The sequence below is a fragment of the Phaethon lepturus genome, unplaced genomic scaffold (assembly GCF_000687285.1).
Source record: "Phaethon lepturus isolate BGI_N335 unplaced genomic scaffold, ASM68728v1 scaffold16037, whole genome shotgun sequence".
NCBI lineage: Eukaryota > Metazoa > Chordata > Aves > Phaethontiformes > Phaethontidae > Phaethon > Phaethon lepturus.
In genome coordinates, this window is record NW_010554217.1 from 1 (window position 1) to 27419 (window position 27419).

General features: G+C 38.1%; 1 protein-coding gene across 1 annotated transcript; it reads right to left on the minus strand.

The window, feature by feature from the left end:
- Window positions 1-899: 899 nt before the first annotated feature.
- Window positions 900-26674, minus strand: LOC104624424 (uncharacterized protein KIAA1109-like; the record flags this gene model as incomplete). The annotated part of the gene is made up of 22 exons (XM_010291788.1): window positions 26644-26674; window positions 25224-25285; window positions 24894-25092; window positions 24248-24307; window positions 22812-23038; window positions 21782-21912; window positions 20183-20306; window positions 19047-19156; window positions 17425-17515; window positions 14951-15054; window positions 14092-14307; window positions 12599-12779; window positions 10994-11186; window positions 8650-8811; window positions 8391-8530; window positions 7081-7282; window positions 6478-6681; window positions 6185-6364; window positions 3268-3405; window positions 2640-2897; window positions 1339-1489; window positions 900-1057 (listed from the first exon to the last, which is right to left on the minus strand). Coding segments are annotated over exons 1-22 (3322 nt in total), but the record flags the coding sequence as incomplete, so codon positions are not given.
- Between the last annotated feature and the right edge of the window lie 745 nt (window positions 26675-27419).

The window sequence follows — 27419 nt, forward strand, 5'->3', positions numbered from 1 at the left end:
CTTGGTGTCATCTGCAAACTTGCTGACAGAGCACTCGATCTCCTCGTCCAGATCATCGATAAAGATACTGAATAAGACTGGTCCCAGAACCAAGCCCTGGGGAACACCGCTTGTGACTGTTTGCTAGCCGACGCCGTTCACCACAACTCTCTGGGCTCGGCCATCCAGCCAGTTCTTTACCCAGCGAAGAGTAAACGTGTCTAAGCCACGAGCCACCAGTTTCTCCAGGAGAATGCTGGGGGAGACGCTGTCAAAGGCTTTACTAAAGTCCAGGTAGACAACGTCCACAGTCTTTCCCTCATCCACCAGGCGGGTCACCTGGTCATAGAAGGGGATCAGGTTGGTCAAGCAGGACCTGCCTTTCATGAACCCATGCTGGCTGGGCCTGATGCCTTGGTTGTCCTTCATATGCCCTGTGAGCACCCTCAAGACGAACCGCTCCATGATCTTCCTCGTATGGAGGTCAGGCTGACAGGCCCTTATGCCATCCACCTGTTTTTTTCCAGATGCATGGGGAGGTCATGACTCTGGTGTAGCACCAGAACACCCAGCCTCTTTCCAAAGCCAGTTTTGCATTTCCCAAACTGTAAACACTTTTGAAAATCTGGGAGGAGCTGAAATGCTATCAAACCTTTCAGTTACCATCGGTCCAGACAGCTGAAGGGGGCTGGAGGGTTGCACAACTAGGTAGTGTAATTTTAGAGCAACGCTGAGACTGAATCAGCCCCTGATCAGAAGGCCTTCAATTCAAAGTGTGTTTCATAGTCAGAATGCACAAGTACGAATCCAAAGTTTTTCTACACTAGCAGGTTCACAAAACGAGGTACTGTGTATATTCTTCACTTTTTCACATTTATTGTCTGGAGCATATACTAATACCAGCCAGCTTTCCAACTTACCCACCATCTCCAGGGTATTAACATCTATGGTACCTCCAACAACTCCCCCTCTGGAGTCCAACTGTGATCTTCCCAAACCAACAGACATGCTAATTTCCCGATCTCTGCTACTACCCACAGATAGACGACCCTGGCTTTTCAAACCACTGGTAGTCCACCTAGAACAGAGGTGAAAATAGACAACAATTTTCCAGGCTGTCAAAAGAGAAACTGAAAATTATTTACTGTAAAAGCAGCAAATAATGTGGTTTAGGCATATGTGACTTCAGAATTAAGCATCTATCAGTATTCATGAGGGGCTTCACAGTTCAAAACTGAAAAAGTTAGGATTTAAAAAACTAGATGACAAGAGGCTGTTACCCGTCTGTGGGGAAAATGGTTTTTTGCCCCCAAAATAACACCGTCTGTTAAAACATGCTTGGTCTTGTTTTATACTTACGTAGTATTGCCCATTACATTGCTCATATTCATTTGAACGTTTAATTGTTTTAGGTTCATAGCAAATACAACCAGTGTTTCCCATGGTGTTCCTTGCTGGCTTCCAGCTTTATTTGACTTATTAAATGGAGTTGATGTTTTTGAGAGAGTATCTGAACAAAAAAGAAAAAAATTTAAATTATTCCACATGCTAGGAAAAACTGGCAGAGTATATACATTGTACGTATTACAGAAGGACAGACTAACACCATATATAAGGAGTGTCATAAAACTACAAGTAAGCGTAAGTGGGAACTAGAGGATTTGCAATATGCATTGCTTTAATCATCACAGAAATTGACTTATTTTACACAGTCATTTTTACTAATATCTTTAATAGAAACAATTTTGAATTTGCAGTCACTCATGCAAGAGCATATTTAAAATTATTTAATTGTTTAAAAACAACAGTGTATTCAGAAAACAAGTTATTAGTATTTGAACATTCAGGTAGCAGTTATTTGCAAAAGCACCAATTCAGAATTTCAAGGATTAGGGTTTTTACTTGCTCGTTTCACAAACATCCTGGCAATACTCTTATAAGCCTGTGCAAAATTGCTTTTCCTATTCACAGGCCACTTTACCAGCCATAAATCCTTCTCCAACTGTGTCTTCTCCTAAAAATTGTTCCTGTATAACATCTTGCTTGCATTCTACATAGACAAAATACCTGTCCTTTCTGTTCTCATGGGTATTTTTCCTAGATTAAAATAAGCATCATACTTTTAAATCTCCTATCTATATCTAGTGCTATAAATATTCCACACAGACAGTGCTACACTGCTATAAGATACAATACCATAACATTTGTAGTATAAGAAATGAAAAGTTACTTTATTTCTTAGACAGAAAATACCCTTATTTAGACCTCTTAGTACAAGTCCAAAGTCTCAGATGAAATGCAATAACTGACCTCACCTGTGAGCTGTGATACTGACCTTCTGCAAAGTGTGTAATTGCTTGGATGAGAATAGAGCGCCAAGATGACAATGCAATCAAATTAAGCTGGAGAACTCATCTAAATCCCAGCTAAACAACTCCTGCTCTAGTAAAAGAAACTGTAATTTTACAGAAAGTATGCTAATAAATGACTTTGATCCATCCATTTCAGACATTTTCCTTTATCTAAGCCACTGACTCTCCACTCCCAGGCACAGTGGAAAAAGAGTATTTCATGGCTGCTTTCTACAAAGCAGTAATGGCATTTTTCATGGAACCAATGGAAATACCTTAAAAAACCTGAAGAAATCATTGTCTACTAACCTCTCTGAGGCACTGAAGAGTCAGACACGCTCCTGGATCTCGTAACAGCTGGAGACTTTAAGCTATGAGATGCTGTCCCAGGTGACATACTGCTGCTTGCGTTATGTTCACTAAAAACATTAGGTGACTGTGCCATATGTGTAAACGAAGCAGACTGGCAGGGCTGCTCCCATGTCCTACAATATGCTTTCCGTGACGATTCAGGAGAAAGATGCTGGCTTACCCCTTCAATTGAATCAGGTGTTCCAGGACCCGATGCTACTAGAAAAAAAAAGCAGCACATATTAAAGGCAGAAAAACTATTTCATTTTTCTTTAACAATATCCTCCCATATGCTAAGAAGTCTTTGGAGAGTGTCAAAATAGACTTCATTTATCATAACTAAAGGTTTTCTACTGTCTTCCGTAATATAAGCCTTTAAATAATTCAATTACCTACTTCAGAAATTTTCCATTTCTTCTTTCTAGGATTTCTATTAATCTTATGAGAGTGGCTGCACATGGAGTAAATTACAATACATTTATATCTACTCACAGTTATATCTATACACAGTTAATAAATGTTTGTAAAATTCCTACTACGATCCCTTGTACAAAAAGTTTTTTCATTGTAAGAAGCGATGTCTTACCTGGCAGATTTATTGTTTGATCACCTAGGAAAAGCCGCCTAGCAATGCTTCTCCTGTACCAAGCCCTTGGAAAGGCTAGAATCTCACTCAGTCGGCGCATATCGTATTTAAAAGAAGCAGATCCTATATCACAGACAGCTGAAAAAGAAAAAGGATATACACACAACTGTAAACTCTCAGTAGTAACAGGTTTTGGTAACCAAATTTAATTAATAGTGTTCAATATAGTCCGATACCTCTTTATCTAGCAGTATAGTCTCTGCTGTAATGAAAAAACTAGTTTTCCTGATGTGCTGCCATTTCTCCAAATCCAGTATTAGATACAAACACATTTCATAAAGGCAAGATGGAACCTGAGAATAACACTGATATTGGGTCCTACTTGTGTTCAGACTCTTCATCTGAGGGCTTTAATGGCAGTTTAATCACAACTATTCTGCTTGTTTGCCCATAAGTCAGGATTCCATGTGCAGTGGGGGAAAATAAATAACAGTTCTTTAAGTCCCACTTTTACTTCCAGCTTCCTTGAGTATTCAGGAGTCCAGCTCTCTCTGTAGCTTCATAGGCACCAGTTACAAGGTGGTGAAATTTGACAGCTAGTAACCGAGCACAGACTGCAGAACTGCATCATCAAGTTAGACAGGCAGCAGTGCAGGCAGAATTAAGATAATAACACACAGCAAGTGTCAGATAGAAAAAAAAATCATGAAGAACACTAAGAAGGCAGCTTGTGATCTAGGAGATTCAGCTGTCATTTTTCATGAGCACCGTTTATCATCTCTGTTAATACCAAATTTAATTGTGCTACATAATGCACTTTGTTTGGGCTTTTTTTTCCCCTATGGGGAGATTGCTTGAAAACTAGACTATTTCTAGTTCTCATATCAAAAAGGAAAAAAGCGTGAGTGTCTGTAAAAGATTTTGTTCTATTTGGTTAATGGAAGAGCTGCGAAATACCTGTTTCTGAAGAGAGGCCTATGAAAATGGGTGGTGAGTGTTTACCAAACTCGGTCCAACTGAAAGCTTAACCAACTTTGGGACTAAATTTAACAAAGTTCTATTCTGAAAGCTTAACCAACCTTGGGAATAAATTTAACAAAGTTCTATTATTATACTAGTTTATCTCTGTTATAAAATGTATTAAGAGATGAATCAGCGATGAGAATCTTGAGTTTGTTCATCTTTCTGTTCTGATGGACCAGTGACATAAGAGAGCGTTCACACTAGGGCAGTGGATGGCCTGCTGAAGTTCATTCCCTTGTTGCTCACTCCTGTGTGTCGAGACTTATTGAAGGTCTACCATAGAGACACTATGATTGCTTTCTAACTTCAGCAAGGAAGTTAGTGCAGCGTAACACATTGAGAAAACACAGCAGAACTCCATCAAACAAGCTGAAAAGAAACCCAGCCCCAAGCCCAACCCTCAATGTACACTTTTCCCTTAGTGATTTGTAGCCCCTTCAACTGATTGCTCTAAGAAACATACATTTTTTTGGATTACCATCACTCTTTTTTATTACCAGCAATAAAACAGATTCACAATGGCCACACCGAAGTGAAATGGCGTATTTAGAGTTTGAGAATTTCAAAACCACTATTTTAACTGTAATGATGCATGACAGTGAGGAGTAAATTATGTAAGTGAGAACAGATTAGCGTTACACGTTCTGTCTCATTGCCATTTATGAGGTCGTATGTTACTGCACTGCAGTCATACAGACTTTTGGGGTTCTCAAGAAACAGGGCTAAAAAATGAAGGGCATAGATACTGCTCAACAGACAATATTATTCAAAGCCTCTGGTCTCTCAGGTACAAAACTGATGTATACTGTGGGATTTTATATCTGAAGAAAAATAAATGTTGGTGGAAAATAACCAACCTCTTTTTGCATGCTAAGACCATATAATAAAGTGGACATACTAAGATTACTACTAAATAATGACTTGAAATCACTTCCTTCTGATAATACCTGACAAATATCTGCAATACAACTAAAATAACATGTAACTTAATGCTGACTAAAGACAAACAATTCAGGCTTTATCTCCGTTGTGGTTTGGCCCTGGCTGACCGCCAAATGTCCACGCAGCTACTCATGCATTCCAATCTCCTGTGGGAAAGGGAGAAAATAGAAGGAAGACAAGGAGACTTGTGGATTGAAGTAGCAACAGTTTAATGGGGAAGCATAAGCTGTGCATGCAAGTGAAGGAAAAAAAAAAATTATTCACTGCTTCCCATTGGCAGGCATATGTTTAGCTGTTTGCTGGAAAGCAGGGCCTCAGCACACCTAACAGCTGCTTGGGAAGACAAATGCCATAACCGCCAATATCCCCCTTCCTCCTCCTTTCTCCGAGCTTTTATTACTGGGCACAACATCATATGCTATGGAATATCCCTTTGATCAGTTTGGGTCAGCTGTCCTAGCTGTGTCCCCCCCTGGGCAGAGTGGGAAAGAGAGGAGGACTTGAGGCTGTGCAACCGCTATTCAGCAACAGCCAAAACACTGGTGTGTTATCAATACTGTTTCAGCCACAAATTCAAAGCACAGCACCATATGGGCTGCTATGAAGAAAGTTAACTCCATCCTAACCACAGCCACTACCATCTCAAAATATTCAAGGGTCACATTAAGTCACATGGACTGATGCCAGTGATGTGTTTGAGCAAGCCCGTTTAGTTACATGACATGAATCAGGAGGCTAAAAAGGTACATCCGCAAACAGGTATTCCAAGTACCATTGAAAATTAATGTATTGATCCGTACTTCACTCAAAAAGAGCAAAAATTTTACTACACACTACAAGTAGATGGCTCTCATGGAATATCTATAAAAGCTGCTGAGAGTGAAGTCTATCACTGGAACAGCACTTCTCTAATTAGCTGAATAGATGGGATTAAAATGAAGCAAGCATTTACCAGATATGTTTATCAATGTAGTATCTATCTTGCTGGTAGCTTTGCTCGCAGACTGACTCTCAAAAAATGAGGAACCTCCTGAACGCCTTATTCGTGACAGGCTGACTTTCACAAACTCAAGGTTAATGCTCAAAGAATCCTTCCGGCCAGTGACCGAAGTTGGTTCCTCATCCACATTACCTAGAAACAGAAAGGAAAAAGTTTATTCTTCTGTGACCTTTTCAAATCTTCAGTTCAGAAAACCATGCCAAACTTGAACAATGTTCATTAAAGCCAAAAACCCCGTGTTCTACCTAAGGCTCCTGATCCAGGGGTTAGAACGGTAACAGCAGACTTCTGTTTTCCAGCTCCATATGGATGGAACACGTAAAGGGAAAAGTCGGACATGCAGGCGGTAAAGCTCAGGCCGGAAGAGCTGCTACTAGAAGTAGTCAAGTCTGACTGACTGCTGCTGTGCCGTGTTCTGCCAAGAGGGCTGCCTAGTCCAGGTGATGAACCTGAAGTCACAATTTTTTTTTGGCAAAAGTTAGTTCTAGCATGAAAGCATTTTCAAATGTGAAATAATACTGTTAACAGCAGTATTAAACAGACCAAATGCATATCAAATTATGCCACTGTAGCAGCAACGTAGCTTAAATATTCTATGTATTGATGCCAGCCTTTTCTAAGAGATAACTGAAGTCTCTTAACCAGTGCAAGAGAAACTTCAATACACTGTATCTGTGCAAGCTTTTACAGGAAACTGATACAACATGAAGAAATCCTACTGAACTCACTAATACATAAATGTCTAAGGTTTGTAAAAGCTGATCTTCTGCTCTAATTTTAGACAACAGAACATTGTATTTATTTATGCTACAAGCTGTATAGAGTATAGATATTCATATACATATTACCTGGTGCTCCAGATTTACTAACTGAATTCTTTGAGCCACTCTGTGAAGTATTGCCACCGATTGACAAACTTTCTGATGGGTATGTTGTGCCTAATGTTTCCAGTTCTCCTCGGTTTGAAGAGAAAACAAGATCCAAGGAAGGCAACTTCAGCATACATTCAACTCTTGATACGGGCAAGCAACTGAACTTGATTTGAGAGGGCTGAAAGACAGCAAGAAAATAAAGCATTCGGTGAACAAATATGAAACACTAAACATATCCTGAATTTGGCTTATAAAGTTCTAAGTATTTATTCTTTAAATCTAAGCAAATTACATCCTTTCCCGATGCATTTTAGAATTAGTGAGATAACTGTATACAAGTTGATATAGATGGATTAGTTTCAAGCCCTCCAACACCAGGGTTATTATATGGACTAGTTTTTGGAGAACTTGGACACAGGAAGCCTGGATGCAGCAGAGGATGTGTACACCACCCCCCTGTCTTCCTCCTCCCCTAGTCAATTCATAGCTCATCTCATGCGAGAAGTATGCAGAATCACTTGAGCTGATGCTGAAAGCCTCAGCTCCCCTCAACACATTCTTGGCCAAATGAGTTTGCAAGTAAAAGCTGAGAGAGGCTACAGATCGTTGTGGTTAATTTTCATAGGCATAAAAAAAAAAGAAAGCATATGTTAGAATACGTTGCTCAATTTGGGAACATAATCAAATTTATACCAAGAGAAAAAAAAAAAATAATCTTTGAGCAAAGTGGAAAAATATAATAGCAATGTTCAGATCAAGCTCAAGTGGTCCGAATCACTCAGTGGTAGCACTTCTCTCTCTTTCACATATAAAAAGTCCAGACACATGGAATATTGAGCAGTATGAATAATGCCTTGTAGAATGATAACTGTACATTCCTACATTTTCCATAAAAACTGAGAAGATCTTCAATTATTACTTTTGTTTTGCAATGGTACCTATAAGCAAGGGATAGAAATACTAGTTATGATAGATATTTTCAAAAAAGTCAAAAAGAGACAAGGAAGAAGTAGTGATTAAAAATGCTCAGAACTTTTGTGACTTTTCAAAATCATTTCTTTGGTCTCCATGGGATTAAAATGTGTCAGAACTTCTGCTGAAATAAGTCCTATTTTATCATCTTAGGCACTAGACGTTTATCATCTACCATACTACACATTAGTATCTCAGAAAGGACACTTAGAAATATTTTTATATTTTTTAAAACGCAAATTTAGAAGCATGGATTGTCTCAAAGACTGTGACTGAATTTACTTACTATACTGAATGTTGAGTTAAAACCTCACCTGAACTCGTACATAAACCACCACATCTACAGGGAAGGATGAATATGCTGATGTCGAGGACGATACTAATGACGTTGTGGACTCTTCTAAGGGATCTTGTATATCAAATTGTCCCATGTCTTCATCCTGTGAACTAACAGCTTTTAAGAAGTACGAGAACTCATTAGAAAGTGGAATTTAAAAGGGAAGAGCAGCTCAATGCCACTAGAAGACGAAAGAGAGAAAGCATAGAGTACTGGAATACAAATATGCAACTTACCTGTGTAATTCCTTTCGATGGGTGTAATGGGAATGGTTTCAAGAGCTTTCTCTAGGAAGTCCAGTAAGCATGGACTAATCACCATTTCCTCCGGCAACGACTGGAGTGCAACCCATGCATACAGTTTAGCAGTTTTCACTCCACCACTTCCTTTTCCTTTGGCTGCAACATTTAAAAAAGAAATTTGTCTAATGTAATACCTCTCAACTGATAACCATTAGAGGATACTTCATAACTAACAGCTGTTTCCTCTAATTCTCTGTTTCATCATCAGAAAAGGCATAAATCAGATGGGTTAGAAGAAATTAAGCCATAAGTTTTCACTAAGAAAACTATGCAGAAACAACTATTAGTCTGTCATGCTTGATTGTAATTCCATTGTGCACGTTCTTGACCAAGCACTCCTACGTCATTGTCACCACTTCGCTTTTTAAAAAATAGCGCTGAAATCAGACACACACACACAATTCTTCTCCTAATACACAATGCAAAGTAACCACAGCTGACTGGAAATGACAGCAGAATTAGGAAAAATAAATACATGAGTCTGGGAAGAATGTCAGTTTAAACTGAGAAAATACACCAAAAAAATTAAAACTGTAAATGGCAAGTCCTATGATATTTATGCAAAGATTAAGTAAAGATTCTAAATCAGTGTTTTTAAAAGCTTGGAGCTAGCCCGAGTATAAACTAAGAAAAAGACTGTTGTCTTGTAGATCTGTGGAAGAGGCTAGCACTCGGATCCGCGCTCACCAAACTGTAAGTATGCACAGAAGGTATCAGTACCAGCTCAATTACTGTCTCTACGAATTACAGATATTTGAATGAATAGAGATAAAAGACAACACTGATTTTAAACTCTCCAAGAAAAATAGAAACATTAACTAAACAACTAAAACGTAGCTTAAAAATCCTTTTATTAGCTAAAAAAACTAAGCACTGAATTTTCATTCTATGCAAACTGTTCTGTCCAGTGCCTCTGACTAGATTGTCCTATCTTGCTCTTACTGGAGACCAAAGCCAGTAAGACAAGGTGGTTTCCATTTCAGAGGAGAAGCAATATTAAAAAAGTAATATAAATAACAATAAATGTGTTTCAAAACAATTCAGAACTAATAAATATTTATAAAAATACAATACATAAAGAAATATAGTAATGGCAATGCCTAGTTTGGGGAGACATTTATATTATCAGTAATGGCAATGCCTAGTTTGGGGAGACATTTATATTATCATACAAATGCGATTTCCGTAAGCCCCCCGCCAAATGTACAGCTAACAGACATGAAAACAAGATTCAGTAACTGGACGTGACATGGTAAAAATTTAAAGGCAAAGATTGGAAAAGGGATAGGAAAATGCAGAACAAAATTGAAGAAAAGGATTACAAACCAAGATTACAAAGCAGTTGGTAATCATAAAGAGGATGGACACTTAAAGGAGTAAGAGCTAATGGTTCAGCAAAATTGAAGAAGTTGTCCCCATTTCATCGTTCTCTCCCAGCATCTCTGCTGGTTTTATTAAAAAAACCAAAAAACAAATACACACACACACACCTTTTTTCAGTTATTAATTTTGCTTGCTCACCAAATTTTGACAAAATTTTGGCTGTTTTTAAAGTGATAGTCAAATGCCAAAGGAGAGAAGAGTGAATGTCTGGAAGTTGGAGGTGCAATCTACATACCTCTAGATCTGACATGATGTAACAACAGATTCCTGCTTGAAAACAGGAATCATTGGAGATAAAGCATTAGACCTCGTGTTACTCCAAGTCATGGTTATTTAAGGGTCTGCAGCAGTTGAGGACAGTAGTCTGGTATTTTGATTAATACAAATATGTCTAAACAGCTGCTTCAGTATTACAAGAAATAACCCGATTCCAGGAAGCAATAATTTATGCATTACTTGTGCGGCAGAAGGCACTTGAAAGCTGAAGGTATTCTTTCAATAGTGTAATGTATGGAAGCAACAATTCACCTGAATTTTTTTTCCTGGATTATGAAGAATAAAGCAGTCAGCATTTGCTTTTTATACAGATACTTAAACTTCACTTTCCAGTAATAAGCATTATTTTGTTAAATGAAAACAGGGAGAAGGCAGTGGCAGCCCATCCCTGGGATATGGTGACTATGACAAATTACTGAGACTGGTTTGGCAAGAGATTTCTAAAAATGCAGCTTTATGAACTAAATTCATGCTTCTGGGATCAGGTTTCTGCAGCAAAAGTTAAGACTTGATAAATACAGTGCTTCAGGTAATATGCAGGCAGATCTAAAGCTAGTAGATTACATGAAGGAAAGATATATACCCATGACAGTTTTAGAAGGTTACTGCCTATAAGTACCTGATGGGATGGGTGGGGTTTGGGGAGGAAGTAAGGTGTTAGTCTTGCTGTGGATAGTGCTAGATAAAGGAGGAGATGTGGCAGTATCTTTCATACCATACAGCTTGGACTCTTTGGAAAGGGTTCTTGGCAAAGAGGATCCTCGAGAAGTATTTGGCGATTCAGTCTTTAAAGTCTTAGAGTTGTAGTGCAACTGGAAAGCAGAGAAAGATCAATTTACTCCACACAAGTAGCTCAAGTTCTACACAGCAGTTTGGTGTCGCTCCTTCCCTTAAAAATTTTTTTTTTCATTATTTACAAAAATATCATTGTAAGGTATGTTACATTCCAATTCACATTCTGTAGATATAGCTGGGGCACAAAGATCTGAAATATTTTTACAAAAACATAGATAAATTAATAAACTTTAAAAAAATAATCAAGGAAACACAGAGAAACAGAGGAAATTAACTACTTAGGAACAATGCCTAAAGCTTGCTCCTCCGCTCCGTTACACTGTCCGCATCCTGTGCCACCAACTATTCGTCCCTGTCCGCATAGCTTGCTTTCTGTCTTACTGCACAGTGGAACTATTCCACTACTAAACACCAGCATACAGAAAGTTGCATAAATAATAAAATGACACCTCCTCTATGAGCATAACACACTACCAATGAAAGTAAAGGACATAACAAAAGCTATAGAGGATGTTTAGTTATTCCTAAATTTGACTAAAAGCAACAGGCAGCTGTTATCCTTGAAGACAGCCTGGAATACTGGAAAATGGATACACATAGCCCTTCCACATGGAAAGACCAGAAAAGCCAGGTTGTTCCAAGTGAAGAGCATTTGATTTATGGCCTTGCCTCAAATGAACTGCATGAAGTTTCCATGCAGCAGTGACCTGTTTTTCCTCTTCTTACTCCACAGGATTTCAAATCACAAATACCAGAACGTTTCTTTTGAGACCCTTTCTTACTAGGATATAGAAACAATGATTAAAAAAAAAAAAACAAACAAACAGGGGAGTGTACAGTTTGATGGTGTTTGAGAGAACACTGTCTTAAAAAAAACAGTGTTTATACCAAGACTCTGACTGCCATAATAAGCAACACAGAAGACACACTAAGAAAGCTTTACGTGTTAGTGGGCCAACTACTAAGCTGCCCTTCCCATGAATTACAGACAGGGAACAGATTTTCCTTTATTTAAAAAGGGCATACAATGTAAACTACTTGTCAGAGAAGAAAGTATCCAAACCACATGTCTAATTCTGGACACCAAAATGTTAACGGCACTGATTTCTTTTCGTTATGTAATATCACATACACTGTTTTGTTAGGGAGCGTCATTTGGCATAGCTCTGTTTTTGATGGTACATACGAACTTTTGGGTTTTTCCCTCCCTTAAGAAAATGAGGGTAAAAGCATCTATCAGTTTCCAATGTGGTATTACAGAAATCATTATTCCTATTTTAGCAGCATCTACAGAACCGAAAAAAGATTTTCCCGAGGTGTTCTGTATTTATGAACTTGTACATGCTATAACAGTGTATTTGCTTTGAAATCACATTTGAGCATAAAGAAAGAGCAAGTGTTTCCCTGATGAGTTATACACTCTTTTTACCTTTACATCCACCCCAGGAATATAAAACACAGTTGTTTCCACATCACTAGATTTTGTCTGTAGAGATGACGGCACTTTCTTGCCAGCAAGTAAGTGAGTAGTAGATGCATAATTAGTTTGAAATTTCTTCTTTTTTGAAGGAGACTCTTGATCCAAACTTCTGGAACTCCTATCATAACTCCTAGAATAAATACACTGCATGTTATTAAAACAAGCTTAATACTCGTAAGAGTATATTTTCTAGTATTAAAAGACCTAGAGATGTCTAAAACAGATTTGTAGTATCAACTATATGAGGAAGCAATTCAGTCTTTGCTTTAGTCTTTACTTTCTGTGACCTCTACTCCCCTTTTGTCATCCTGCTCTGGTTTTGCTGTTTTCATTATGTGATTATTTCAGGCAGTAAAATCTACAAAATTATTGTTATGTCATTAGAGAAAATCACTCCAATGCTCCGTACTCTTACAGTCAAGTTCATCCACATTACACAACGCGATCTGCGAAAACTCCTTGATATGCAGAAAACACTTAGCAATTTTCCTTTTTTGCTGTAAAGCCTGTCTTCATACAAATTCTTAAGAGATTCTTTTCCCTTCTGTATCAATTCTTAGAAAAAAGTGTCTTAGAAAGACAGAAACCAAATTGCTTTCTAATTACAGATTTCCAATGAAGACCTCTCAGTAAGAATTTCTCATTTGTTCCTATTTCTTACAATTAAAGTAAGTAAATCTCATTTCCTTATACTATACTTATGAAGAATTATCTCTGTTGACAAGTATGTTTCTTAAAATTCACAATTTTATTAACAACATATCAAATTTTAAAAAGTAATGTAACTCTGCCATTAGATTCCCAATCACATACACATGAAAAAAGGAGAGAATTTAAAAACTGAGAATGAGATCAGACCTCATTAAGATCAGAAGTAAAGCACTTCTGTCACCTCAGATGATGATGATGGTGATGATACTTTTATTAAGACAGATACAAAATATCAGCATGCTTTTACACTCAGAAAATAAGAGCAGCCCTCAGAGATAATGAGAAAACACAACAGCAGCCCACTATTAGTCAAACCATTATGTGAATTCACTAAGTTGTCAAGTTACTTCTTTGGAGGCTGAAGAAAAGTAATCCAAGTGCTTGGAAAGCCTAAGATTTTGTTTATGAAAGATAAAATGGGATGTAAAAAATAAAACCAGAAGTGAGGCACATGCTGATTCTTGCTAAACAAACGCAACTCCCCATGCCATACTCAGCCATAACAATTGCGACTCAATGGTGATGCTATGAAGTAGGGATAATTGCTAGGAATGAAGTTAAACTAACGCATACACCTATGCTTTTCAAACAGGTCAGTGCTTAAGAATCATTAATTATTGTGCATATAGTCATAACAAGTGATGGAAGTATCAGATGGACTTAACAGCTAAAGCAGAATAAAGTACTCATACCCTGTTCTTCACAAGGCAATCAAATAACACGTTTCTTACCTTCGTAAACTAATGTCATCATGTTCTTGCTGAAGCATTGTAGGGTGCAGTACACATTTTCCACAATCAATTTCAACCCTGATATCAAGCTCAAAGTCAATATTTCTCTCTGTGGTTGTGCCAGTCACGCTTCTGTTGGTAGGTGTTGTTGGCCAGCGCTCAGTGAACAGTTGGTGGACGGCAGCGAAGCCTGTTGCTTTCTTGCGAGAGGTACTCCTGCACAGGCACAATTGTGGATTAGACAGTAGCATGACATTTACCTGAACAGATAGTAGCAGGCATTCTTAGACTATGTCCACACTCAGCATATAATCTTTTAAGAACTTTTCTGGAAGAGGCCTTATCTGATACACAGCAAAACAGTGATCCATCTTCCATTAACACGTTACTAAGTATCCTTTCTTAGTATAAGGTACTACAAAGAACTAAGCCGTTCTTAAATTCTCAATCAAGAAAAGGAATTAAAAGATAGATACAATAATTTTAATATTTTTAAATATTTTCATTATCACATGTATTTTGTGGATATAGAATCACTGGATAAAACTAACAGTTATGCTGTATTTGACAAATCTGTCATTTGGTCCCACTAAAACCTGCCCCATGCCTCAAAAACCTCACTTTCCAAGTTCTTTCATTCTGTTCCAAGCCCTGAAATTTCTAACAGTTGCCTCCTTTTCAGATCAGAATTCCTCCTTCCCTCACAGTCACCTCTGCCGAACACAACCTCCCCTGCCTTCCACATACACACTTCAGGCAAAATTCAGTCCTTCATCAGCAACAGGTTTTGTAGCTTTACAGTCAGTATTCCAAGTGTCTTTTCTTAGTTTCTGTGTTCTTCCTTAAGAACGTTACTTACGGTGGTTTCCTATAAAAATGCGTCCTCTCTCTTTCATGGTCATCCTCCTTCTCAGAGTCCTCACTGCTTGATGATAAGCTGTCATCCCGGCGTCCTTCTTCAGGCTGGAAGGGAATGCCGGGTGAGAAGACTACTGGAGTTTTGGGTGAACCAAATACCGAGCATGAGCCTTCACTAGTAGATGAGTAATGGGAGGGACCATCAATAGTTACAGACAAAAGGTCCATTTCTGTCTCCTCTGGAAACTGATTATAAAAAGACAAAGAGATATTAAATTTCCACAGATATCGTTTCCATTGAGAATGCATTAGATAGCTCTGGAAATAAAAAAGCAAGAGTGCCATGAGAAACTCTCACTCCCAAGTTCCTCATAATACAGAGACAGCAGGTGTAGTAATTGCAGATGGATTATGAAAAAGAAAGAAATGAAAGCTTGGTTGGAGACATTTGCCATTGCCTAGCGATTGAGCTCAGTCTGTTAGCTAAATACGTATCATGCTCTGACCAATTCGCAGGACCAGAAGGAATGGAAACACTTCATTTAAATTTAAAAAACATTTTGAAAGCAAAGAACGAAAGACAGCAAAAATCACCACGAACCTTGTAGAGGGGTGAGGCACCCAGGAGCATTAGTGAGGCGTGCATGCAAACGCTAACACAGAATGTACGGCACCGGTTTGCGGTTCTGGGCCGCGCTCTTGGGTACCCGTGCTTTAACACGAAACAAACTCCAGGCCAACCTTCCAAAAGGGGCCTCCTGGTTCTCACAAGAAGCACACCACAAGCGCCACACAAGCACTTTTTGAACACTAACTTCTTAAAATGCCTGTGAAAAATGTCTGGAAGCGTTAGTTTAACACCAGCACTACCTACGCACTGTTACTATAGAGCTACACACTCGTCTTCTGCAAATTCAAATTAGAGCTCTGCTGAAGAACTGGCACGATAACGTCAGTGAGATTTTTTTTTTTTTAACAGTCAACAGTTGACACCTCTAAGTGTTAGCATTTTGCTACGCCAACAGAACTTAAGCTAACTGGGCTTATATATAACAACAACAACAACGGTAGGATAGCTTTTAAGCATGAGCATATTTAAATGTGCAAAGCACATTTCTATGTTTCATTTCCATCTCTCTTTCTCAGAAATAGAGATGTTTCCTGGGAATGTGAAGTTAGTTGGAAGAGAGAAAAAGTACATTACTATCTCTTGAGTTTGGTTTTTTGTTTGTTTTTGTGTTGCTTTTGGTTGCATTTTTTTAAGAAAAAAAAAAATTACTATTTTCCCAAAACATATTTTTCAAAACGGTTAAAAAACTCCACCATTTGTTCTCTGTGTATTCAGTTTTGGCACATTCCCTATTCAGTATTACTTGAAAATGTCTTTACTCTTCATTAAATAAAGGAATTCCAACAGAAGTAAAAGTGTGATAAGATGTCCTCCCATCTAGCAATTATTTTGTACTGGTTTTGATGTCTGCAATCTTGGAACACAATGTAACAGATGAAGGCACACACACTAAAATCCTCTTTTAAAGCACATTTCAAGGCTAGACTTACGTCACTCTACATCAGCCTTGATCAGTCTTCGTAACTATACAAACAAAATTCCAGTAATTCATTTTACAACACTGGCAAGTTTTAGGTCTACATAAAGGTGTAGAAACACTCTGTGAAGTTCATCAACAACCAATGATGTTCTTCTGCTTACTTTACTTATTCAACTTTAAATATTTTCAAATTTGAGATACATTCTGTTTAGCTGAGTGCAAAAGAGATGAAACATTGAAAAGCAGCTCCCTGTGAGATAGATTAGTTCTCTTGCAAAGAATACTTGTTTCTTCTCAGAAATACCTGAAAATACCCTTCCCCTGGACAGCTGGATTGTTGTGCAATCCCCAAAGCTGTTTTATTCAACTTAATTAGAAGTGGGGGGGAAAAAAAAAAAAATTAAAACACTTACAATAATCTTAGCCATGCAAAAACAACATAATAGCAACATTTTAAAAATGAGAAAACATAGCAACAAAGAAACCCAAAAACTCAACAATGCATTTCAAACACATAGAAGGATATACCTGTAGGGCTACAGCACACTAATGCCCATTTCCAAAACTCTAAATCTATCTAAACACAAAAAATACTAGATGATTTTTTGCACACTTCTAATAAAAATTCCAAAGCAATTGTATTACTACTGTGTCAGCCTAAAAAGAAACCCAAACCCCAACATTTTCAAGTATTTTCTCTAATGATTTGATTAATTTCTCAGTTAAGAAACCAAAACACACCTATCTTCTACCAAAACAAATCTATCTTGCAAAAACCCATCCATAATTTGAGGCACACCCTAACAGAAGTAGACACATAAAAAATATACAAGCAATTCAGGTCTGCCTACGTATACCCATCTCATGAACTTGTGACCAAATGGCACAGGAAATATAATTATATGGCATATCAAGTAATTCTTACAGAATCCTGTATGTTGAAAGTTACTCTTGGCCCAGGAGATGCAGCATCTACACGGATATCTGGGAGGTCTTCACTGTCTCCTAGTCGAGAGCTATAAGCAAAACCAAAACACAACAGTTTGTTGAGTTTTACTGCAGGATTTTACGTTCATGCAAACGTTTAACAACACAAATATAAGGCAATTAAAAAAAAAATACAGTCAGAACGTAATGATTTTGTTATGGGATAAAGTAGAAAATCGTAATTGAAGCACTTAGGGTACATGAAAAGGAAAAAGGAGGGGGAGAAGGAACGAGAAGGAAGCTACACATTACTTGACCAGTAGGCTATCACAAGGCATTCTCTGCTTATTTCTTTATGCAAGTTTTTCAGTCCTGAGCCAAGATGCAGAAATTGTAGAAAATTAAGATATTTGTCATCTACCACATGGGACATAAAGCAAGTTGGCAGATTATGTATTCTCTGATGCAACTGATATGAATTATTTGGCCTTATAGTATATGCATACTACTTTTCATTCACAACCAAAGTACTCATTAAGTTTTTCAGAACTTTGTGTTTCTTATATGGCAACAGAAAAGCCCCATTATCTTTTCCATACAATTTCTGGTTCTATTCAGATAACCTTGCGAAAAGATAAAATGAAAGTGGTTTTCATCTGACAGATCTTGAACTAGAATGTTCATGCCTTCAACGCTTCCTCTGCTTTAATTATCAAGAATGCTAATTCTTTCAGAAGAAAGATTCCTTTTCTCGCGTGTCTTGAAAAATTCACTTTAGAGTACTTCTAAAGCTGTTTTTATCCTGGAATATCTGCTATCCGGTATTTTCACATCCGGATTTTTTATAAAGTTCCATTCACTTCTACAGAAGTATTCAAAATTGAAGCAAATTTCTATTAAGAATATCTGTTCTCATAGAAAAAAGTCCAAAGAAGTCTAACATTCCTTTCCACCTTTTTATTTTCCAAATCTTTTATATTTAATACATAATAATGCAGCACATTTTTAATTCCAAACTTCAAATGCTTTGGCTGGATCTACAGGAACAATAGACTCAAACACATGTATTCTAAACCCAAAGCAAACACTTCACTAGGAGGCATCATTACACAACTACAGTTTGCTCAGCAGCTATTACATAATGAAACAAAACCAACACACATTATACACCTGAAGAGATTAAAAGAAAACTATCATTCACCAAAAAAAAAAAAAAAAAAAAAATTCTCCTTTTCTTCTCATTATAACAGCCCTTTTTTAAGGCAGATGATTGCAAGTCAAGTGTCGAAATCTAAGTAATTACACTATGCTATTTTTCCTTAGATACGTTTCTTCAGTATGTCTTGAAAGCAGGATTCTGTAGAAAACCCTAAGTCGTTGTAGAAGTGAAAACTTCTCATTTGACATACTACTACATCTGTCAAAAAAGAAATTTCAAAAAAAAAGGCGAAAAGTTGCTTTTTAGAACATGCCTGTCTCCCAAAATGACCTCCTCCTATCCAGTTCCACCACACATAGCCGTTGCCTACAGTAAAAGGGCTTTTAGGGCCAAAGTTCAATGTTTCCTCTGTCACACATGCTGTTGTTGCCATCACAGATCTCAGATTCCCAGAAGCTCACCTTGTTCTGTCCATTCTCTTCAGAGGTGGTCTTCCTGATGCTGAAATACTCTTAGATCGGCTATAGCTGGGTTTGTAGCTGAGACCCCATTTGTCTTTCAATGAGGCAGCCTAAAACAGAAATAGTATTTAAATCACAGAATGCAACAACTGAGAACACGGAGAAAAACTCTGGCAAGCTAAAATACTGTTTTACACAGGTATGCCAGTAAAGTAAAAAGTTTTTGTTCCATAATAGCTAAAATGCATCTCTTAGCAGCATTTGCCAGTGTCTTCATCTTGCCTCTGGATACATGTTCACTTTTCATACTTGCTGGAACTGTTAATGTCCTCTTGCCGGGAGAAAAGTATACCCAAAGCTAATAATCTGAGCACTTCAACAGACATCCTTCCTAGCTACTGCCACAATAACAGAAGAACATGAGCTTAAATGAGAGCACCTGAGAAAGAGCTGCAGACAGATTACTATTTGAAAGATCTTTTCTTATTAATGAAGCATCACACTTGGAGCTCGTGCACTAGGACACACTGAAAATAACCTTTTGCCAGGTTCGTTATCGGGGTCTGGGACAACAGCCACATATGTTTGTGGATTACCAGCAACACTGCTTGTTTTTTGTCCAGTTTCTTCCAATGTCTATGCTCAGTAGCTTGTTTTTATTTTTACATCACCTAACTCTGCAAATATACTGTATGTTTATATATAGAACGCACTTATAGAAAGCGCACATGCCAAGTGGAATACAACAGGTATCTATCATTTGCCCAGGCAGTTAACGTGCTTGCCTCTGCATCTGCATTCACCAGTCCAATAAGGAATCATTTTAAAAGCAGCAGAAAGGAGGAGTAAATGACATCTTCAAATACACATTTTTCTGACTGTTTCTTGTCAGTGTGCAAATAAACCCATTTATGTTATAGTATCTGTGAAATTTCCCTTTTTCTATCACCACTATTACAAGGCAAAAAAAAAACCTTTCCCGGCCCCCTCCTAAAGGTAAAGGGGTTGCTGAACTATTTGATATTCTTAACCTTCCTTTTCCATTACTAATATTTTCTTTGTATTAATCAACATGCAGAAAAGAAATACATAACACAAGTGCTACCATATTTTTAATGTAACTTAACACTGCTCACCCTCATACTGGATCTACGTAGCTTTTTACGAACGTCTCGGCGGATATCATTCACAGCCACCGACTCCAGTTGCTGATAGCGCTGAATTTCTTGATTTATAGTTCCTTCACTGGCACCTAATTTTCTGGGAATAAATAATGGTTGAGTTATCTTAATCTTACAAATAGGTGACATGATTTTCACCATTTCAAAATCTTTGTTGCAACGATGTTCTACTTTCCCTAGGAATTATCCCCTTTTCTCATTTTTTTCAGTAGATACTTACGACCAGTGACAAATATAGCTGCAGAAGATTTATTCTTGTTTCATGATACAACTTTTTGTCATAATTTTTTGTCCTTAAGAGGACTCTCTGATTGTAAGGTTTCTGTCTCCAAGTGACTTCCCAGAGCAGATAGAGGATGTAGAACAAACTAGTGTGCAAGGAGACCCCCAAACAACAGTGCTACCATGATGCTAGCGAAGGCGGAGAATAAGAATGGCTATGCAGCAACTCCCTTGTTTCAAAAAGCCCTTGTTGTAACAACCAGATTAAGGACCTCCTATACACTTTCAATCACATGACAGCTGTTTAATTAAAAACAAACACAATGGGCATATCTGAGAATCCCCAGCAGGATGAAGAAAAAACCTCCTTCTGTAACAGTCCAAAGCCCTGTCACATCAGTGCCAGCGTTCTGCAGCAGATTACCTTCCGCAGAAAAAACACAGCACTAAATAATTTAAAAAACACTCTGCAAAGCAACTGCTATTTTGAAAGAATCACAGTTTACTGAAGCATTCCTAGACTGAGAAAAAGCAGGCACAAAACATAACTTCGATTCTTGAACTTGTATTAGAAGAACCATTTAACCTAAAATCAGATATAATTGCCCTCTGGATGGTGAACGCAATTTTATTCCAAGTACAAGCAGTAAAACCTGTCTCCTCGTTTTTATTTAACACATAATTGCCAAGCTTTGTATTCCCATCCCACACAGATCCATTTATACTAAGTCTGTGTTAGGGAAGAGGGTAAAAAAAAAAAAGCAAGCCCAACAAACCATGACTGCAAAAAAAAATATGTTAATAAAATTCACAGAAGTTCAGGTGAAACTTATGAAATTTGAAATAATTCTTTCTTCAGGGTTTTCTCAAGTACAGCATAGGAGATTTAATTTTAAAATATCACCTACAAGATGCAAAAATAGTCGATTTCAGTATTTTTCTTCTTCTTCCAGTGATTGAGACTAAGCTTATTACAGTTACAAAGTAATATATTCTGTTAAAGTATCACCATGATAATAAATCAAGATGTAACTACGATTTTGAATCAGTAAGAAATTGATTATAATCAGCCATTATAATGCAGAACCAGAAAGAATATATAGACTAATTTGACACTTGGGTAAGAGCTTGAGAAATTTGTGAGAGTATTTGCATATATATAGTTTTTTCTTATGGAATCCAAAAGGACAATTTTTTATTTTTAAATAGACAACGATTTCCACTTGACCATCACAACGCGACAAGATATGTGGTAAGAACAGAAAAGAAAAAAAGTCAACTGCAGTTTGTTATTCCCAAAGTCTGTGCGAGTTAAAGCAAAACTCAACTTACTTTAAGTCGTCAATAACTTTAGCTTGCTCATTGAGCTCTCTAATATCGACTAAACGTTTCACAAATTTTCTTCCTCGCTGTTCTCCAGTTTGGATACTAGAAGCTCCCTGCCGTCGGTGATCAACAATCTCCTATTTAAAATAAACACTTCATTAATGCCCTCGTCAAAACTTGGACATTAGTGCGATTTAACAATAGGCACAGTGAATTTCACACCTTAAAATTTGGACTCGTGCATGCAAAAGAATCAGTTTCATCTCAAAAGGCAGTTGATTGGATTTTTTCCAGTGATCCAAACCCCATCATTCAGTTAAGACACACTGTTAACTACTACATACATGTCCCCATGAGCAGGATCTGCCTGCTTTCATATGTGATCTGCTAGACTGAAGAGAATCACACTTCGCTGACCCCAATAGATATTCTACAGGAACAGAGTATCGGTGGTTTGGGGGGCTCAAACCCAGCAGGTGATTTACAATCCGCTGCCCAAATGTTAGCTTGCGTGCATCTCCACATAAAGAACCTCCACCTGATTTCTAAACAACAAACAGGAACATTAGTGTTCTGGTATAATGTTTTCACTGCATTTAAGATAGCCACTAAAGAACATCTGCTAAAACATTTTTATGGGAAACCACAAAGCAAGGTCAGCAGCATATTGGGTAAGAGTACCGAAAAATAATTTTTTCTCATTTGCTCATGTTAGTAATTTACTCTCCTGTTAAGAAAACCTATCTACAACCACAGATTTTCCAATTCAGGTACCTGAAGTTAGGTGTTGTATCTTCATATTTTCAAATCCAGATCAATATTTCCACGTAACACCAGCAGAAATATGATCTGTGATTTCTTGCCTTTGAAATATGGAGTTATAAAACTAACACACAAACTTTTTTGATTTGCAACAGGAGTTATACGAGCTATAAGGAGTAGCATGCTGGACTCAAGACTACGATCTTTCCATTTGACTGAAGACTTTGTCAGGCCTTTTCCAATTAGTAGCACTTATTTTGGTTGATTCACTTACCGCATGTATAGTGGGAGACATTGTGTCAACTTCATCCTCATCTGAAAGGTCAGCTATGTTTACAGAATTGAGATCAGCAATATCATCAATATCTTCTTCTCCCGTCAACGTTGTGAGGGTGTTGCCTAAAGCATTCAGTCTTTTCCCGATGTTTGGATCCATGTGGACATCAATACCACACATCTTCCATAACACATTCAGTGTCCAGGTTCCTGCACTACTACTTTCTGTATCAAAAAAAAAAAAGTTTAACCAGTTTTTCCTCTTTTTAAAAATCCTCCATCCTGAGTTATGTATTAGTTGGCCAAAACAGTGTTTATCAGTTACGAAGAACTGTCTTTTCTGCCAAGTCTGAGGAAAACATATTCCACAACGGAAATGCTTGCTAGAAGTACTTTGCAGCTATGAAGATAATACTTCTTTAACAAGAGAGGTACACAGACAAACCTAATGAAAATACATTCCCTTCAGCCAAGCTGATGACCAGGAGACAGAGCATCTCGAACTTCAGCTCTCACGATCGCAGCCAAGTCCGCTGTTCCAGAACAGGATTTCTAACAGCAAGAAACCTAAAGGACGTCCATCTGCATGTAAAAATGCTGGCCTATTTACACTTTCAAGTCATGAATAATGATTCTGGAAGTTGTTATAATATATGTGTAATGGGCCTACTGACTACCATGTCTTCCCAGGATTTTTCTAATGAGTGCCACCTTTCAGCACCAAAATACAGCACTTACTTTAAGCAGAACTACACAAGATACTGTTTTTCCTTCTGAAGGGATGCATCCTGCTTTTCTCCATTCACAATTCCACATGAGATAAATTTTTAATAGTTGCAGCATCTGTTTAATTTTTATGTCTCCCTCAGCGCAAAAAAAAAAACCCCAAGCGAGGGACAATGAGCAAAACTACGGGGACAGAAGACACCTAGATGCAACATTTGGGCAAACAGATGAGAAGTAGCAAGCAGCAGGTATGATGACCAAGACAGAGCGTGCCAGGTATTTTGAGGCCTCTGGAGAACATCCGAACAACTCAGTAGGAAAGGCTGGGAAAAGAAGGAGTTTGAGAAGAATAGAAACCGTCTCTGGAAGAGGTGAGGGAGGAATGGGAGCTCAGGATGCAAAGTCTCGGCATTAGGAAGACTGCAAGATTTAGTAGTGTCTCAGACAGGAAGCAGTAGGACAACATTGCTGTTATAAAGGGTTATTCTCCAACCAAGGAACAAACACATATACACCATGCGTTTTTCCGCAGATAAAAACCCAAAACCAGTGTTGCTAACGTGACTCAAAACCTGGCAAACAAGATACTAAGCAAAACAAAAAAACCAAACCACCAATTAAATTACAACACAGTTAAAGGATTTAAATTTCATATTTTATAAATGCTTTATTCATATAGGACTCAATTTATTAAAAAAAGTATACTACCTGCCGCAGCCTGTCCTGTTGTCCTAGAACATACTTCATATGTACCGTCTGGCACAACACCTATATGAAACATATGAAGCACATACACTGATTAGGCAGACGGTCAAAGGTGCTTTAGACCAGCCCTTCCAAATTCCACCTCAGTCTCTTGCCCTCCACAATTAAAGCATGAGTGGTGTTGCATAGGAGGTTTAGTTTTAATTTCCATTTAATGACTTCTCTTATTTAGTAAAGCGAATCTACTTGCTAACATCGAAGTTTGTAACAACTTAAAATGCCGTATAAATTCTAGAATCTTCACCATAATGAAAGATATATATAAAAATGAAAATAATCTGTATTGAACTATTTAAAAATTACTGGGATCTTACGAAATTATATAAAAGCAACACATTAAATTCTTCCAACATCTCTGAGGCAGAACTTAAATGCTTACAACGAGACATAGAGCAACAAAGTTATAAATAACGAAAAAAACAAAGGAATACAACCTTTTAGATCCATACTATTTTGCTTTCGAAAGGCCAAGGTCTTTTCTTTATCTTCTGGGGAGGGGAAGTTTAGCAGTTTTAGAAACCATGGGAAAGGGTAAAAGTGGATTTCTATCTGAAATACCATTGTCCACAATGAAATCACATGCACTTACATGCATTCATGACTAGATCTCCTCTTATTTCTGGTTTCCAGTCATCCCAGCTTGTCTCAAAGCCATCAGCAAAGCGGATGCAGAAGTTTTTAAAATGACCTTTGCTAACTAAAGACTCTGAGGAGCAGGCAGTGATTAACGTGCTTTCAATAGTCAGGACTAAAGCAGAGCCAGTGTCAAGATCTGCAGTGTGGTTAGACTGGAAAATAAAATCACAGGGAGAATTTACTGGTCATTGCAATGTCCAAGTGATATCGTACACGTGTTAAATGCTGTTTAGCGTTCCTTATTAGAAAACTGATTGCCTTGGTGTATCTTCTTGTATTTTACCTTCTCTGCAGAAAGTTTCAAAAGCATCACGTCTGTCCATACAATGTCCTGTGTTTTGTCTTCTAGTAAATGCAACACCTACATTGTAAATATATTAGGGCACCAGGAGTCAAGCTCATTTGGAAAAGGAAAGAAAATCCACATTTGATCGAGGAATAGATGATCAAGCGCTACCAACCATATGGCCCCATGACAACAGAACACAAGCCCAGAATTGATTCTGTTCTCCAAGAAGGGTTGCACATGAGTTGATAGAGCAACGACAAAAAGTAGCTTTAACTTTTTTGTGTCCTTTTTTGTGTTTATTTTGATATCTACAGTTATGCAGAGTCTTAAATAAACAGATTGACTGTCTAGTTATTTTCCAGCCCTTGGCACATGAAGGTCTGTAATTTTGTTCATCTGCAAAAAGCCCACCTACTCCCTTTCATAAAGCGAGACTTCTTTTGATACAGCATAAGTACTGTAAACATGCTATTCTATATACAGCTTAAGACTTCATACGACAGAACGCATTTTCCTAATTTACTATCATTTGTAATATGTAAGAGCCCTAATTTACTATCATTTGTAATATGTAAGAGCATAAAATGCCACCTGCTTTGTCCCTAGCTGCCAGAGAGAAGATTCACAATCAAAATGTTATGTAATTATGACTTCTAGATTATTAGCCTCATTAATCCCTTACATTTCTATGTACTGCGACGATTTCCTTCTACACCATTAAAATGATTCATTCCTGGAATTATTCCCCATTAAAAATACTCCCAGTTTGACATAGGAACGGTCTCTGAATCCAAGGTTTTCTCTCAAAGCCATCTAACATTGTCTATCCTTAATAATGCTCCAGTGCTTCATGGATTTTTTTAAACTGCTGTCAACTGACAATCTAATATTTTCTGTTTTATACTTAAGAGGTGCAGATGACACCTTCACTTTAAATATGATGAGACAGGCGTAACTGCAGTCATTTTAAGAAAGGAAGAACAGAGGGAACACAGGTCTGCACAAAATTGTTTCTTAACTGAGAATAAACACGGGTTTTTAAGAAAGCTAGGCCCACTGATTTAGCTACTTTCTCATCTATCTGAAGAAAGAATCAATACACAGAGCTAGGTGTCAAACTGGGGAATATGTTGGATCATGCTGCACTGGTTGTCAAGACACTCAGCAAACTGCACAGCCAGCGAAGGAGAAGCTGCATGGCCACAAAGCATCACCCTGTGAACATATTACTGAGCCATTCATCATTAAACTAAGATCTGAAGGTATTCCAGAAACATAATGCAGTGCACATTCCCCTAGAGAGCGAGCTGCATTAACACACTGCACAGTGCACTGTGTAGGCATTACTTTAATACAGAAACTAGTTAACTGCACATTAAAGAATACCTCATCCTGTGTAACGTATTATACTTACCCTGTACTACAACAATACACTTTTTGTCCATGACTGCGTTTTAACTATCTTTCTTTAACCCAGTGTGAGTTCCTAAATAAAAGTAACTGCTTGAAAAACATGTATCTTTGCCCCAGCCGGCAACTAAGCCCCACGCAGCCGCTCACTCACTCCCCCTCCCACAGTGGGACGGGGAGAGAAGTGGGGAAAAAAACCTCGTGGGTTGAGATAAAAACAGTTTAATAGGACAGAAAGAGAGAAGGAAACAACAATGATAACAACAATCATACCAACACAGGAATGTACAAGAACAAGTGATGCCCAATACAGCAATTGCTCACCACGCGGCGATCGACAGCCCGTCCCCGAGCAGCGATTTCCGCCCCCCGGCCAACTCCAGTTTACGTACTGGGCATGACGTCGGATGGTAGGGAATATCCCTTTGGCCAGCCTGGGTCAGCTGTCCTGGCCGTGTCCCCTCCCAGCTCCCCGTGCACCCCCAGCCTGATCGCTGGCAGCCCAGCACGAGAAGCTGGACTGTCCTTGACTGCTCAGCAACAACCCAAAACATCAGCACCTTATCAACAGTTTCTTATCCCAAATCCAAAACACAGCCTCACACTGGCTTCTGTGAAGAAAACCAGCTCCAGCCTGGCTGAGCGGGGTGTTTGCTTCACTGCTGTGTCTGAGGACACCAGGTTGTAAGTCCTAGAGCTGGGCTCAGAGCCCAGGCCATTGGGGGTGGTTTTTTTTGAGCCCCCCACTGCCCCGGCGTGCAGGTGGCCCAGAAAAGGGCA